Below are 12,853 nucleotides of genomic sequence, written 5' to 3'. Positions count from 1 at the left end.
GCACTCCTTTCCAAACGCTGGAGGTAGTGGGGGCTGTGAGGTCGTTAAGGAAAAGGTAAAGTTTTCAGCACGCAAAAAGAATTAAATAATCCATTTAAAATAAGCGTCTATGTGGATCGACAGCCTTTAATGCCCACATTTTTAACGCTTGCCCTGTACGTGGATTGATTTTTTTTTTTTTTTTCCTTCAGCATTCCCTCACCAGATGGATTTTTGCTACTGCAGATCAGCAGAGGGTGTCAGATCTTTCAGAGTGCACCAGGCTGGAACAAGCAGAGCTTCTTAGCAACTCTCTTCTACCCCCCCTCCCCATTCTCGCGCTCTCTCCCTCCCTCAGAAAACTCGCCCCCCGCCCTCCACCCCCTCCACGTAATTCTGAAAGAGCAGAATAAAGAGGAGAAAAAGAAAAGAAGAGCTAGTAACCGAGAGCCGGAGCCCAGAAAAAAAGCTGAAGAGGACCGAAGGGAAGGAAAGGAAAAGGATGGACAGCTACAAAACGCAGCGATTGCGGAAATTTTCCAGCGCCATTGGCTCGGCGGCGTGAGTTCCTCGGTCGGGCGTGATTTCAGCACCGGGGGGACTGGACAGCACCTCGGGGGGACTTCTGGGCAACCTGCAGCCACAGCAAGAACTCCATCAGCCGCCTCAGCTACAGAAGCCACCGAAAACCCTGCTTTGTATCAGAGAGGCAAGGTCAGTCCGACGCACAGCCATGCACAGGCAGTGCGCCTGTACTACGCTGCAAACCCTCTGCTTGTTTCTCTAACATGCACTTGCTTCTAATTACTAGCATTGTTCCTTTCCTGATTAGTGAGGACCACTAGACCAGGTTCTGTAAGGGTGTATTTTTAATTTATATGTATATATTTAACTTCTTTTGGTAATTTTTAAAGGGTTGAGGGGGAGTGGGGTTATTTTTTTCTACTTTTTTCTTTTCTTTCTCTTCTTCCTTTCTTTTTCTTTTTTTTCTTTCTTTTTTTCCCTCCTTTTTATTTTTCCTTTTTGCTTGCCTTGCACTACGTGCCTGGATAGTCTGTGGATATAATTATTGACTGGCGCCTGGGTTGTTGCAGTGCGGGGGGGTTAGGGAGGAAGGAATCCGCCCCCACCCCCCCAAACCCTTTTCTTCTCCTTCCCTGGGTTCGGACATTGGAGCACTAAATGAACTTGAATTGTGTCTGTGGAGAGCAGGATGGTCGCTGTTACTTTGTGATGAGATCGGGGATGAATTGCTCGCTTTAAAAATGCTGCTTTGGATTCTGTTGCTGGAGACGTCTCTTTGTTTTGCCGCTGGAAACGTTACAGGGGACGTTTGTAAAGAGAAGATCTGTTCCTGCAATGAGATAGAAGGGGACCTACACGTAGACTGTGAAAAAAAGGGCTTTACAAGTCTGCAGCGTTTCACCGCCCCGACTTCCCAGTTTTACCATCTATTTCTGCATGGTAATTCCCTCACTCGACTTTTCCCTAATGAGTTTGCTAACTTTTATAATGCGGTTAGTTTGCACATGGAAAACAATGGCTTGCATGAAATCGTTCCTGGGGCTTTTCTGGGGCTGCAGCTGGTGAAAAGGCTGCACATCAACAACAACAAGATAAAGTCTTTTCGAAAGCAGACTTTTCTGGGGCTGGACGATCTGGAATACCTCCAGGCCGATTTTAATTTATTACGGGATATAGACCCTGGGGCCTTCCAGGACTTGAACAAGCTGGAGGTACTCATTTTAAATGACAATCTCATCAGCACCCTACCTGCCAACGTGTTCCAGTATGTGCCCATCACCCACCTCGACCTCCGGGGAAACAGGCTGAAAACGCTGCCCTATGAGGAAGTCTTGGAGCAAATCCCTGGCATTGCCGAGATTCTGCTAGAGGATAACCCGTGGGACTGCACCTGTGATCTCCTCTCCCTGAAAGAATGGCTGGAAAATATTCCCAAAAATGCTCTAATCGGCCGAGTTGTCTGTGAAGCCCCCACCAGACTACAGGGGAAAGACCTCAATGAAACCACAGAACAGGACTTGTGTCCTTTGAAAAACCGAGTGGATTCAAGTCTCCCAGCGCCCCCTGCCCAAGAAGAGACCTTCGCTCCTGGCCCCCTGCCAACCCCTTTCAAGACAAATGGGCAAGAGGATCATGCCACCCCAGGGTCTGCTCCAAACGGAGGTACAAAGATCCCAGGCAACTGGCAGATCAAAATAAGACCCACTGCTGCGATAGCGACCGGCAGCGCCAGAAACAAACCCCCAGCCAATGGCTTGCCCTGCCCTGGGGGCTGCAGCTGCGACCACATCCCAGGGTCGGGTTTAAAGATGAACTGCAACAACCGGAACGTGAGCAGTTTGGCTGATTTGAAGCCCAAACTCTCCAACGTGCAGGAGCTTTTCCTTCGAGATAATAAGATCCATAGCATCCGAAAATCGCACTTTGTGGATTACAAGAATCTCATTCTGTTAGATCTGGGCAACAATAACATTGCTACTGTAGAAAACAACACTTTTAAAAACCTTTTGGACCTCAGGTGGCTGTATATGGATAGCAACTACCTGGACACGCTGTCCCGGGAGAAATTCGCTGGGCTGCAAAACCTTGAGTACCTGAACGTGGAGTACAATGCAATCCAGCTCATCCTTCCTGGCACTTTCAATGCCATGCCCAAACTGAGGATCCTCATTCTCAATAACAACTTACTGAGGTCCCTACCAGTGGACGTGTTCGCTGGGGTCTCCCTCTCTAAGCTCAGCCTGCACAACAATTACTTCATGTACCTTCCGGTGGCAGGGGTGCTGGACCAGTTAACCTCCATCATCCAGATAGACCTGCACGGAAACCCTTGGGAGTGCTCCTGCACCATTGTGCCTTTTAAGCAATGGGCAGAACGCCTGGGTTCCGAAGTGCTGATGAGCGACCTCAAGTGTGAGACGCCGGTGAACTTCTTTAGGAAGGATTTCATGCTTCTCTCCAATGACGAGATCTGCCCCCAGCTGTACGCGAGGATCTCGCCCACGTTAACTTCGCACAGTAAAAACAGCACTGGGTTGGCGGAGACCGGGACTCACTCCAACTCCTATCTAGACACCAGCAGGGTGTCCATCTCGGTGTTGGTCCCGGGACTGCTGCTGGTGTTTGTCACCTCCGCCTTCACTGTAGTGGGCATGCTCGTGTTTATCCTGAGGAATAGAAAACGATCTAAGAGAAGGGACGCCAACTCCTCGGCGTCCGAAATTAATTCCCTACAGACAGTCTGTGACTCTTCCTACTGGCACAATGGGCCTTACAACGCAGATGGGGCCCACAGAGTATATGACTGTGGCTCCCACTCGCTCTCAGACTAAGACCCCAACCGGGGTAGAGCGGGGGTGGGGAGGAAGGCGATCCCCGCCCCCACCACCAACCTGTCCCCACCCCGCTGTCATCCCAGGGGTCAGAGGAGCCCAGACCCAAGTCCAGCGCGCCCCAAGGCTTTATGGACATAAGTAAATAAATAACTATGAACTCGCTCCAGTGAGAGGGTTTGACCCCTTAGCTCCCTCCTGGAAACAAAGAGCAGACTGTGGCGAGCTGGGAGAGCGCTGCCAAATCGCTCTTTGCTGCGAGCTCCCTTTGATAAAACCCAGCAGGGGCCCTGCTCAAAGAACTAGCCCTCTGCGGTGGAGCTGATGGGGGTGGCTGCCGCGGTCCTATACATATATACATATACCCACATCTATATAGAGAGATAGATATCTATTTTTCCCCTGTGGATTAGCCCCGTGAGGAGGGGGGCGTGATGGCTCCCTGTTGGCTATGCAGGGACGGGCAGTTGCACGAAGGCATGAATGTATTGTAAATAAATAACTTTGACTTCTGACAAAAACAAAAAGTGCTGCATGGCTCGCATGGAAACCACGCGCTCCAGGGACGCTGCCCTCCTTGGCGACTGGAGACGGCGTCACGTTCACAGCACCCACCCTCTTACCTGATAAGTCCCATCGTATCAAACTTTCTATAAACAAAACAGTATAATCAGAAAGTGCCATTTCGCCATTATTTGTGATCGGTAGGCAGTTCAGAGCGTACGTACGTTTACTGTGAAAAAAAAAAATGTAAAGGTTTTATTTAAGACATTTGCATGGCTAATCATCAGTCCATTTTATGAGTTAAAAATGTATTTTGTTGAGCGAAGTTTTATGGGTTGTTTTGGGGGTTCTTTCCTTTATTCTGATGGTGATGGGTTTTTTTTTTTTTGAGGGGGAATATTTTTCTATAGATATCCAATAATGCCTTCCATCTGAATGTAAAATAAGTACCCATGATTTCTATTATAGTATCAGTGTAATTATTAAAAAAAAGATTTTGAGGCAGTTAAGCATGACCAATTAATGTCATTCTAGTGCTTAGGCTGCGATCTTATGGTAGCAATTCTGTGCTGGTGTAAATCTTACTTATACAGTAGGAAAAAAGAACCGAGGAAGCACGTGAAACTTACTAATTCTATTCGAGGATTTTATAATGGCATATTTTTTCAGTATTAAAGTGAAAATGTTTTCAACTCTGGGTCCTTACATTTTTCCAGCTTCATGTTTGCAACTGGTAAACTGCATTTGCCGTGGAAGGGACCTGGGCGGGGGGAGGGGTTGGGGGTGGATCCCTTCTAGAGCGATATCAAGGCTTTCTCTCTAATCGTTTTACTTAGCTCTTTATCCTTTACGTAGCTGCCTTCCTCCTCCATCCCCACCCGGGCTTTTCCAGCTTTCCCCTCTCGGTGAAGTAAGGTCTTCCCCAAAATACCCTCCCCCACCCCCTTTTCCCCCTCTCCTTATGCGGCAGTGAATCCCTTTATTAATACAGGAAATCCTTCCCTGCTGCTTCTGATGTTGCTGCACACACTGCAGATATATTAAGGATGTTAGTAGAGATTTGATTTAATTGACTCTGCCTAGATCGGTCTCATTAAACAGAGTGGAGATTTCATTGGTCAGCACTCTTCGATGAAAGACAGCCCTAATGACTGGCATTTGAGATGCTGCTGGCGTTTTGAATTCAACATCTGCTGAAAACGGTAAAACTAATTAGTGCCCACCCACCCTCCCCGCCCCAACAACTGCATACTGAAATTTGTTAAAGCACTCATCTTTATGGAAATCAATCATTATCCTAAAGAAGTGTTTCTTTCCCATCATTTGGATTTCTGGTTGTGGCCTAGTAATTAACAAGAAAAGCATTGAACTGTTGGAATTTTATGAGCCAGTGTAACCTGGCCTCAATCATACTCCTCTGGGATTTCTAAGCAGCCTATTTTATCAGCAGTTAAGGAACAAAAAGCAAACAAAATTACACATGTTGATGGAGGGGGGGTGTCTGCATTCCACCACATGTCCACCCTGAGAAGTTTGTTAAAAGACTACAGATTGAAGGTTATATATATATATATATAAACATATATATATGTGTGTGTGGAATATATATATGTATGTATACATACATATATATATATCAGCTAATGAAAGCCCCCAGAGCAGTAGTAGTAAGATTTGCCTTCTAGAATTCATAGAACTCATATTTTAAAGAGAAGTAATTTCCCAGAACACTGATATTCTGGAGTATGTATTATTTATTTTAATGATCTTTAAATAAAATCTTTATTATAAACTATGACTATCCTTAAGGCCATTCATCATTTTTCTCTCTTAATTCTTTTGTTTGGGAGTGCATTTCATAGTGATAAAATTGGAACTTACTATCCTCTGACAAATATTATGGGCTGCTTATTTATTTTTCTTACGAAGGCCTTAATTTTTTTTTTTTAAAGTACAGCTGGGTTCCCTGTAATAAGCAATCTACAGATTCACTTGTAATGGAAAAGTTGGAGGAGGGAAAAAGTTTTATTCAACAATATTATAACCTTAAGAAGGAAAAGAAAAGATGGTAGATATTCTACATCTTTGGTGAGAGTTGATACTTAAAAAATATCTAGTGAGGCATAATAGTAATTTTTAAAACTAATACATGATTAAGTCAGGAAACTAGAACTTTCCTAGAAGATGTTCCCTGGGGCAATAAGTTTTCTTCATACAAATTAAAAATAAATTATCATATAGAGGACAAAATTTAATGAGTAAACCTATTTCTCAAATGTTAGCTTTAACAGCTTTTAGTGGTTATTATGTGTCAGGCATGGGCTAAATGGTTTACATAATTATTTAATTTAACCCTTATAAATACAGAATAATTCAAAACAATATTGCTATTTCCATTATACGGATGAGAAAATTAAGACTTAAGGAGAGTAAGCAATAACTCAGATCATAGCTGGTAGACACTGGAGCAATATTTAAATTCAATTTCCCTCATACTACAAAACCTCATTATTTGAATGGCATGGTCATATATATGGTCATATATATTAACTGGATAAACTCTTAAAGAAAAGTATCCTTAAATACATTCAGCTGTAAAAATACTTTATAATAAATCAAAAACCCAAGTTGTATCTTCTTAATTAAGTATGTATTGGTAGCCCTTTATATTTCTAATATGTCTTCAGCAAAAGAAAATTGCCTTACATTTAGAGGGTATAACTTTAGTGTGTTCTCCAAGAATGTATAAAAAGGGAACATGTAAGAAAAAAGATGAATTGCTATATGCTTTTGTGAATTATAGGTATTCAAATCATTAAATTATCTATTTATTAATTCTAAAAATTAGAATTATCAAATATTTTAATAAACACCAATATATGTTTAAAGATCCATGTAGAAAACATAAGCAATTACTTAATATAAAAGAAAATTCATTATTTAGAGAATGCTTTTTCATTTTGATAAAGAATCTCTGTGACAATTATATATATATAAACTAATATATAGCTATATATATTAGTTTGCTTTAAAGTAATATATATTATGTATTAGTTTGGTTGACAAGATATTTGGTCTTAGCACATAACTTTCATTTAGAAGTACCTAGCTTATACTTGTTGTCTCTATGTGAAATGTTCATATACCTGTACCTGCCAGTGCACTAGTTGAGATACCTTGTTTCTAGTTAAATCATATTTAATTCATCAAAGTAAAAGAGATTTTAGTTGTACCAGATGGAAAAGGAGGAAAAAAGGAAATATCTTGTTTAGTTCTGCTGCTTTGAAGAAAGTAGTAGCTTCTGTGGTTGCTGCTGTGACTAAGAATATCCTAGAATTTAAGTTGTTGCCATAGAAATTTATTGTTTAACCATTTTTACATGTTTACCCAGGAGGAAGCTGGAATGGCTGATCTAACATTAATGTAACAGGATTCTTTTTCTTAACAGTATTTATATCAGATGTAATTAAAATTGTCAGGCATTTTAACAAGTGTTAAAAATTACATTGGTGATTCCAAGGACAGTTTGTTAATTTAGTTTTTTCCAGGTTGCTAATAAATGTCATTTGGTGTGTACAAAGAGGTGGATAAATGTGCAAGTGTGGGTACCGGAAGGATACATTTTTAATGTGTTGGTAGAATATTAAGTAGATTGGTTTCTAATTCAGTTCTTATGCTAGCTAATTTATAAATATTATTTTTTAATCTGTAAGCTTACTTGAAGTAAAATGGAAATATAAAATGTGCTAAAGATTTAATCTTAGCACACATTATTCAGGTGAAACATATTATTTAATTTTTAAAAGATGAACTAACTCTGTATGGTATCAGTAGATACAATAAATGCATACTCAAGATTTTTAACTTATCTGATTTGCTTCAGTGTGGTGCTGAACCATAAAAAAAAGAAGGCTAAAATTAAATTTTTCATATAAATCCCTGGCATTTCTTTTATCTCTTTCTTTTATTTATTTCTTTTATCACCAAAAATATTATTATTATGAAAAGGAATATGCAGGACATACAAGACTTTCTTCTTAGTATCAAAATTTAAAGATATGCCAATAAATGTTTCCGTGAAAACACATGTTACAAACAGAGCAATCCTGAAAGCTGAACCAATATTGACTCTACTGTAACCCATCAAAATTTGATGGGGTTTCAGAAAAAATTGAATAGCTAAGATAATTACAGATTAAGTATTTAAGAACTACAATTGTATAATGAAATGAACCACTCAAAAAAATCATCTTAGATTATTGAAGTTCAGTATAACCCTTTGGACTCAATTGGCAATTTCAGTATATTGGCTTAGACTTCAGTTATCTGATTAGTTACTCTCTTCCTTCCATTTATTTGTTAAATTATACTATATTACATACTTGAAATATAATTGTATTTCCAACTTGAACTTTGCACAAGTGTACAAGGGGAAAATTATCTAATAGTTTAAAGAATTTTGAATGAGTTTGAACTTAAATATTCAATAGACAACATTAATTGGGCACTTGCTATGGGAAAAATACTGTAGACATTCTTTTGGAAAAAGAGAATAAGGCATTTCTAACCTCAAGGAGTTTACAACCCACAAAACTGAGATGTATCCATCCTTGTAATTATAGGATAGTACATCATTTGCAATTATTAAAGAATACCACTAGAAACTTTTTTGTTTCTTTGGAGTAGTTTAGGTTTTTAGCCATTTGGAAAAGTGCAATGGTCACATCAGTTTTATCACTTACTTCAGTTTTATGAGTTGTTATATGAATAGTTTAAAATCTTAAAACAATATATTTAAATAAAAGAAGAACTTTATTACATTGCTAGATTTATTTCTTTTTCTGTAAAATGGGAATAATGTCTGCAATTTTGTAACTTCAGTCAAGTTTTTTTAATGAATCATTTCAAAAAGAGACAAGACAATTTTTACCTTAAGTGAATGATAATTTTTCAATTTTAATTATTTGAGAAGTCAAATAAGTTTAGGAAATTGAATAAAATATTTTATGATATCATAAGAATTTCAGGATGGTTGTCTTTGGTTACTTAGCTTTGATTTGTGTTTAGATACATAAAATACATCACAGTAACTTTAGTATAATATTAAGCATGCTTTTATAATTTTACTATAAAAATTTTACTTTAGCCATTTGGAGTTTAGTGAAACCTGATATTCAGTTACTTAGTCGTATGGTCCAAATGTTTAACATGCAGAAAGCAATAAGCAAAAGCATACATGTATTCACTTCTATGCCTTATTCCCTTTACCTCTACTTCAATTTCTTTTCTTGGCAGAAGACTACAGGAAGGAAACATGTTCAGCGGCAGCATATCAATAGAAAAAGTCAATATATAGTGAAAAATGAGAAGTGCTTCAAATATAGATGATAAATGGCTAATCCATACTGCTATCAGAGAAGCAGTGCTTCTCAGGAAAGGGAGATGAGTGTAAAGGACCACTGTTACCATAAACAGTAATGGCTTTTACCAGATTCTGTGGTATTTATTGTATTTTCTCTTTTCTTAAATCGAATTTTTTTAAGATTTTATTTATTTATTTGAGGGAGAGAGACAGAGAGAACATGAGCAGGGGGAGAGGCAGAGGGAGAGGGAGAAGCAGACTCCCTGCTGAGCTAGGAGCCCAACACGGGGCTCATATGGGGCTCCATCCCAGGACCCTGGGATCATGTGACTGGAGTTGAAGGCAGATGCTCAAACTTCTGAGCCACCCAGGCACCAGTAAATCAAGGTCTTTTTAACATTTGCAAACTGCATATAATGTGAGAAAGTAATGCTCATTATTATGATAGCAGTATGATTTGGATAAATTATATATATATATATGTATATATATATACATATGCAAAGAACTTCTTACCACCATAAAATATTTTTACCACTGAAAATTTTTTGCCATAAAATAATAGGATAACAAAATAATGAATGAATTTGAAAATGTCATTACCTATACACTATAGTAAAATCCATGTTTTAGGCTATGCATTTTTGTTTATTAAAATAATTATTTTTATCAATTATAATTAGCCCTACATGATTAAACCCATTTTACCTAAAATATATGTTGTGTAATATATAAAATGGTATCATATAATAATTATGTGCTAGTTTCTGTTCAGTTACATAATTTCTATAGCTAATCTGATTCAGTTGTGAGTCCTGTTAAGTTTATTTAATTGGATATATTTAACACCAGTTTGTGTTTTGGTAGCTTATACAGAAAATGGTTAAGTATGGGTTTGTCATCATGGAGTTGTAAATTAGTGTTAGTGAACTTTTCAAGGATCCTAAATAATGAATCTAAATTGGTTTAATTCATTATCAGATGAATCTAAAGGAAATGAAAGTACTACAGCAGAGAGCTTAATGCTGTTAATTCCTCTGTTTCCTGAATGACTAAATGTTTTCTGGTGTTTCAATACATGCTTTAATGAAATTATGATGATGATGATGATGATGATCGGAGTCAGGGAACATTATATTTTGTTATTTTTCAGCAAAACTTTGATTTTATGACATTTGTATTTTTCACTAGAATGGTCATCTCTCTAACAATCAAATTTCATGTTACAGATGGTATTTGGTATAAGACATTAAGACATAACAAGCAGAGTATTTCAGGAGGGTATTACATCTTTTGGTGTAATATTATGAGAAATAAGACTTGAAGCCAAGAAACTAACAGCTGGAAGCAGCAATAATCCCCAAGAAATGAATTACATGGAATGTCATATTACTATTATAACTCAAAATTTATAACCTCAAATTAAGAAGAAAGATCAGAGCACTTTTGAACATTATTTGCATAAGTGTGACATCACTATTAGCCAGCCCAAAATTATTTATCCCATAAGCTTTTTATTAACCTAGAACATTTTTTCAGCATTTTTACATGAATAGCTAATATGGTGCCTATTAAATCTCTATCCCTGCAAACCCAATTTATACACTTGGTGAATAATCAAATACATAAATTGGAAACAGAGTTACTTTCTTTTATAAACTCAGTTTGGTTTTTTTTTTAGTTCATAATATCTTACACTAGTATGACATACATAAAGAAGAGAAATTTCAGCCCATATTTATGTTGACTTTTAAACCATGACTGAGAAATGTTTTGACTACCGTCTTTATATGGTGTATTCTTCAAAACTAACAGAGTTCTTTAAGGAAGCATTATAGCATTGGTGTCAGGGAGATGCATCTTAATCATGCCAAGTTTAGAAAACAAAAGGCCAAAAAAGAAAGAAAAACTATGGATGATGGAAATTTTACTTTGTTTGATTCAATATATATTTATCAATTATCAACTATGTGACAGGCACTTATCCACAGGCTCTAAAACTAAATGGAACAGACTAGATTTCTGCTTATCTGAATTTACATTCTATAGGGGCGTTACAGAAACAAAAAAAAAAATAATAGTTAAGATAAACTGGAATAATGAAGAACCATGAATGAAATGAAATGGGGGAGGGGCTGATAGCCTCTTTAGAATGATCATGAAAGTCCTATCTGAGATCATGCATGAACTGATTGCAAACGGTTACAGACAACCATTTGAAGATTTGGAGCAAGACAGATCCTGACAAATAAAACATCAACTATAAAACATCCTGATTTTAAAATGTGCCTAGAATGTTTGAGGACTAGAAAGAAGGCTAGAGTGGCTGGTATCTGACCGTGAACAGGGCTGAAGTTGAAGAGACAGAGAGAAGCTGGATAATGCCTATTAAGCCATACCAAAGAATTTAGATTTTAAGTATAACCGAGTTTTAAACAGTCAAGTGCTATGGTCCAAGCAGTATATTTAAATATCCATTTTGACTTGTGTTGCGAGAATGAATTACAGGAAGGCAAGGAACCGAAGGAGCTGCTGTTGGTTTGGGAGAGACGTGACGGTTATCTTGTACAATAGAGGCAGTAATGGAGATGGACAGAAGTGTGGAGAGCCGGTGGGCATATTTTTGGTGTCAACAGAAGTCCATATTACAGCAGATGTGAGTGAAAGATAGAAAAAATAATTGTATGTGAGTGTGTTTTCTTTATCAAACAATTTGATGGTGGTGTCTTTTGTTCAGAAGGGAAATCTGAAAGAAGCAAGTGGTAGGTTTGGAAGCTGGGTTTTGGACATGGTGACTCTGAGATGCCTATCTCCATATTCTAGGTAGGCTGTTGGACATGGACATATGCAGATCAGGCGCAGTTTAGAGAGGAAAGTATACACTTGTAATTTATCATTAGCCTTTTATTGTTGACTCCATTTGGTAGAATTAAAAACTAAGCCTGTGGTTGCATTTAACTTGTATACTCTATCTTCAGGGCAGATTTACTCAACATTTAATATAAAGTTGATTTTAGAGGAAAACGATGTGGAAAAGTTATAAAACATGTGTAATACCTTTAGTATCTATACATTTCCCTGAAAACACAACACTATCTATAAAACTTAGCAAACTATTGATTTATGAAAATCAATTGTAGACAGAAAAAATCATATGGGAGAGGATAAAAAACAGCTTGTGACATAATCATACACTGTAAATTTTAAATTGAAAGGCTTAAGCTCTTTGCTTTAATAAGCATAATTCTGAATGAGAAAGAAGCAATAAATCTTACCCACCACAACTGATAAAAGACATCCTTTCATCCAAGAGGAAAGATTTCTGACAAAGGAAGATGAACTTTAGTAATCAATAATAAGAAAATAATGAAGATCAGGTCACTCTTAGTTGATACTCAAAGGTTGGACTCCATTATGGAGGCTTTAATTTTACCCTTGCCTATGGTCAACTCCTTGGTCTGATTATTTTTTTAAAACCCTAGGACACATTTGGCTTTTAGTCCAACACTTGCGTAGACAGCAAAATGACATAGAACTATTTATCTACATGTACCATTCAGCTCACCATCAGTAATGGTCCTTAATCCTTTATAATGTAAGTGTAATTGAACTAATTTTCTAAGTAAATTGTGATACCTTTCATTTATTGTAG

The 12,853-nt window shown here is 37.7% G+C and overlaps 1 protein-coding gene across 1 annotated transcript; it reads left to right on the top strand.

The window, feature by feature from the left end:
• Positions 1-211: 211 nt before the first annotated feature.
• Positions 212-4,531, top strand: SLITRK1 (SLIT and NTRK like family member 1). The gene is made up of 2 exons (XM_044249945.1): positions 212-693; positions 1,192-4,531. Exon 2 carries the CDS (start codon positions 1,245-1,247, stop codon positions 3,333-3,335), a length of 2,091 nt encoding a protein of 696 aa, XP_044105880.1. The 5' UTR covers positions 212-693; positions 1,192-1,244; the 3' UTR covers positions 3,336-4,531.
• The last annotated feature ends 8,322 nt before the right edge of the window (positions 4,532-12,853 follow it).

This window comes from Neovison vison, chromosome 5 (genome assembly GCF_020171115.1).
Source record: "Neovison vison isolate M4711 chromosome 5, ASM_NN_V1, whole genome shotgun sequence".
NCBI lineage: Eukaryota > Metazoa > Chordata > Mammalia > Carnivora > Mustelidae > Neogale > Neogale vison.
This window is presented reverse-complemented; position numbering and strand designations above follow the sequence as displayed.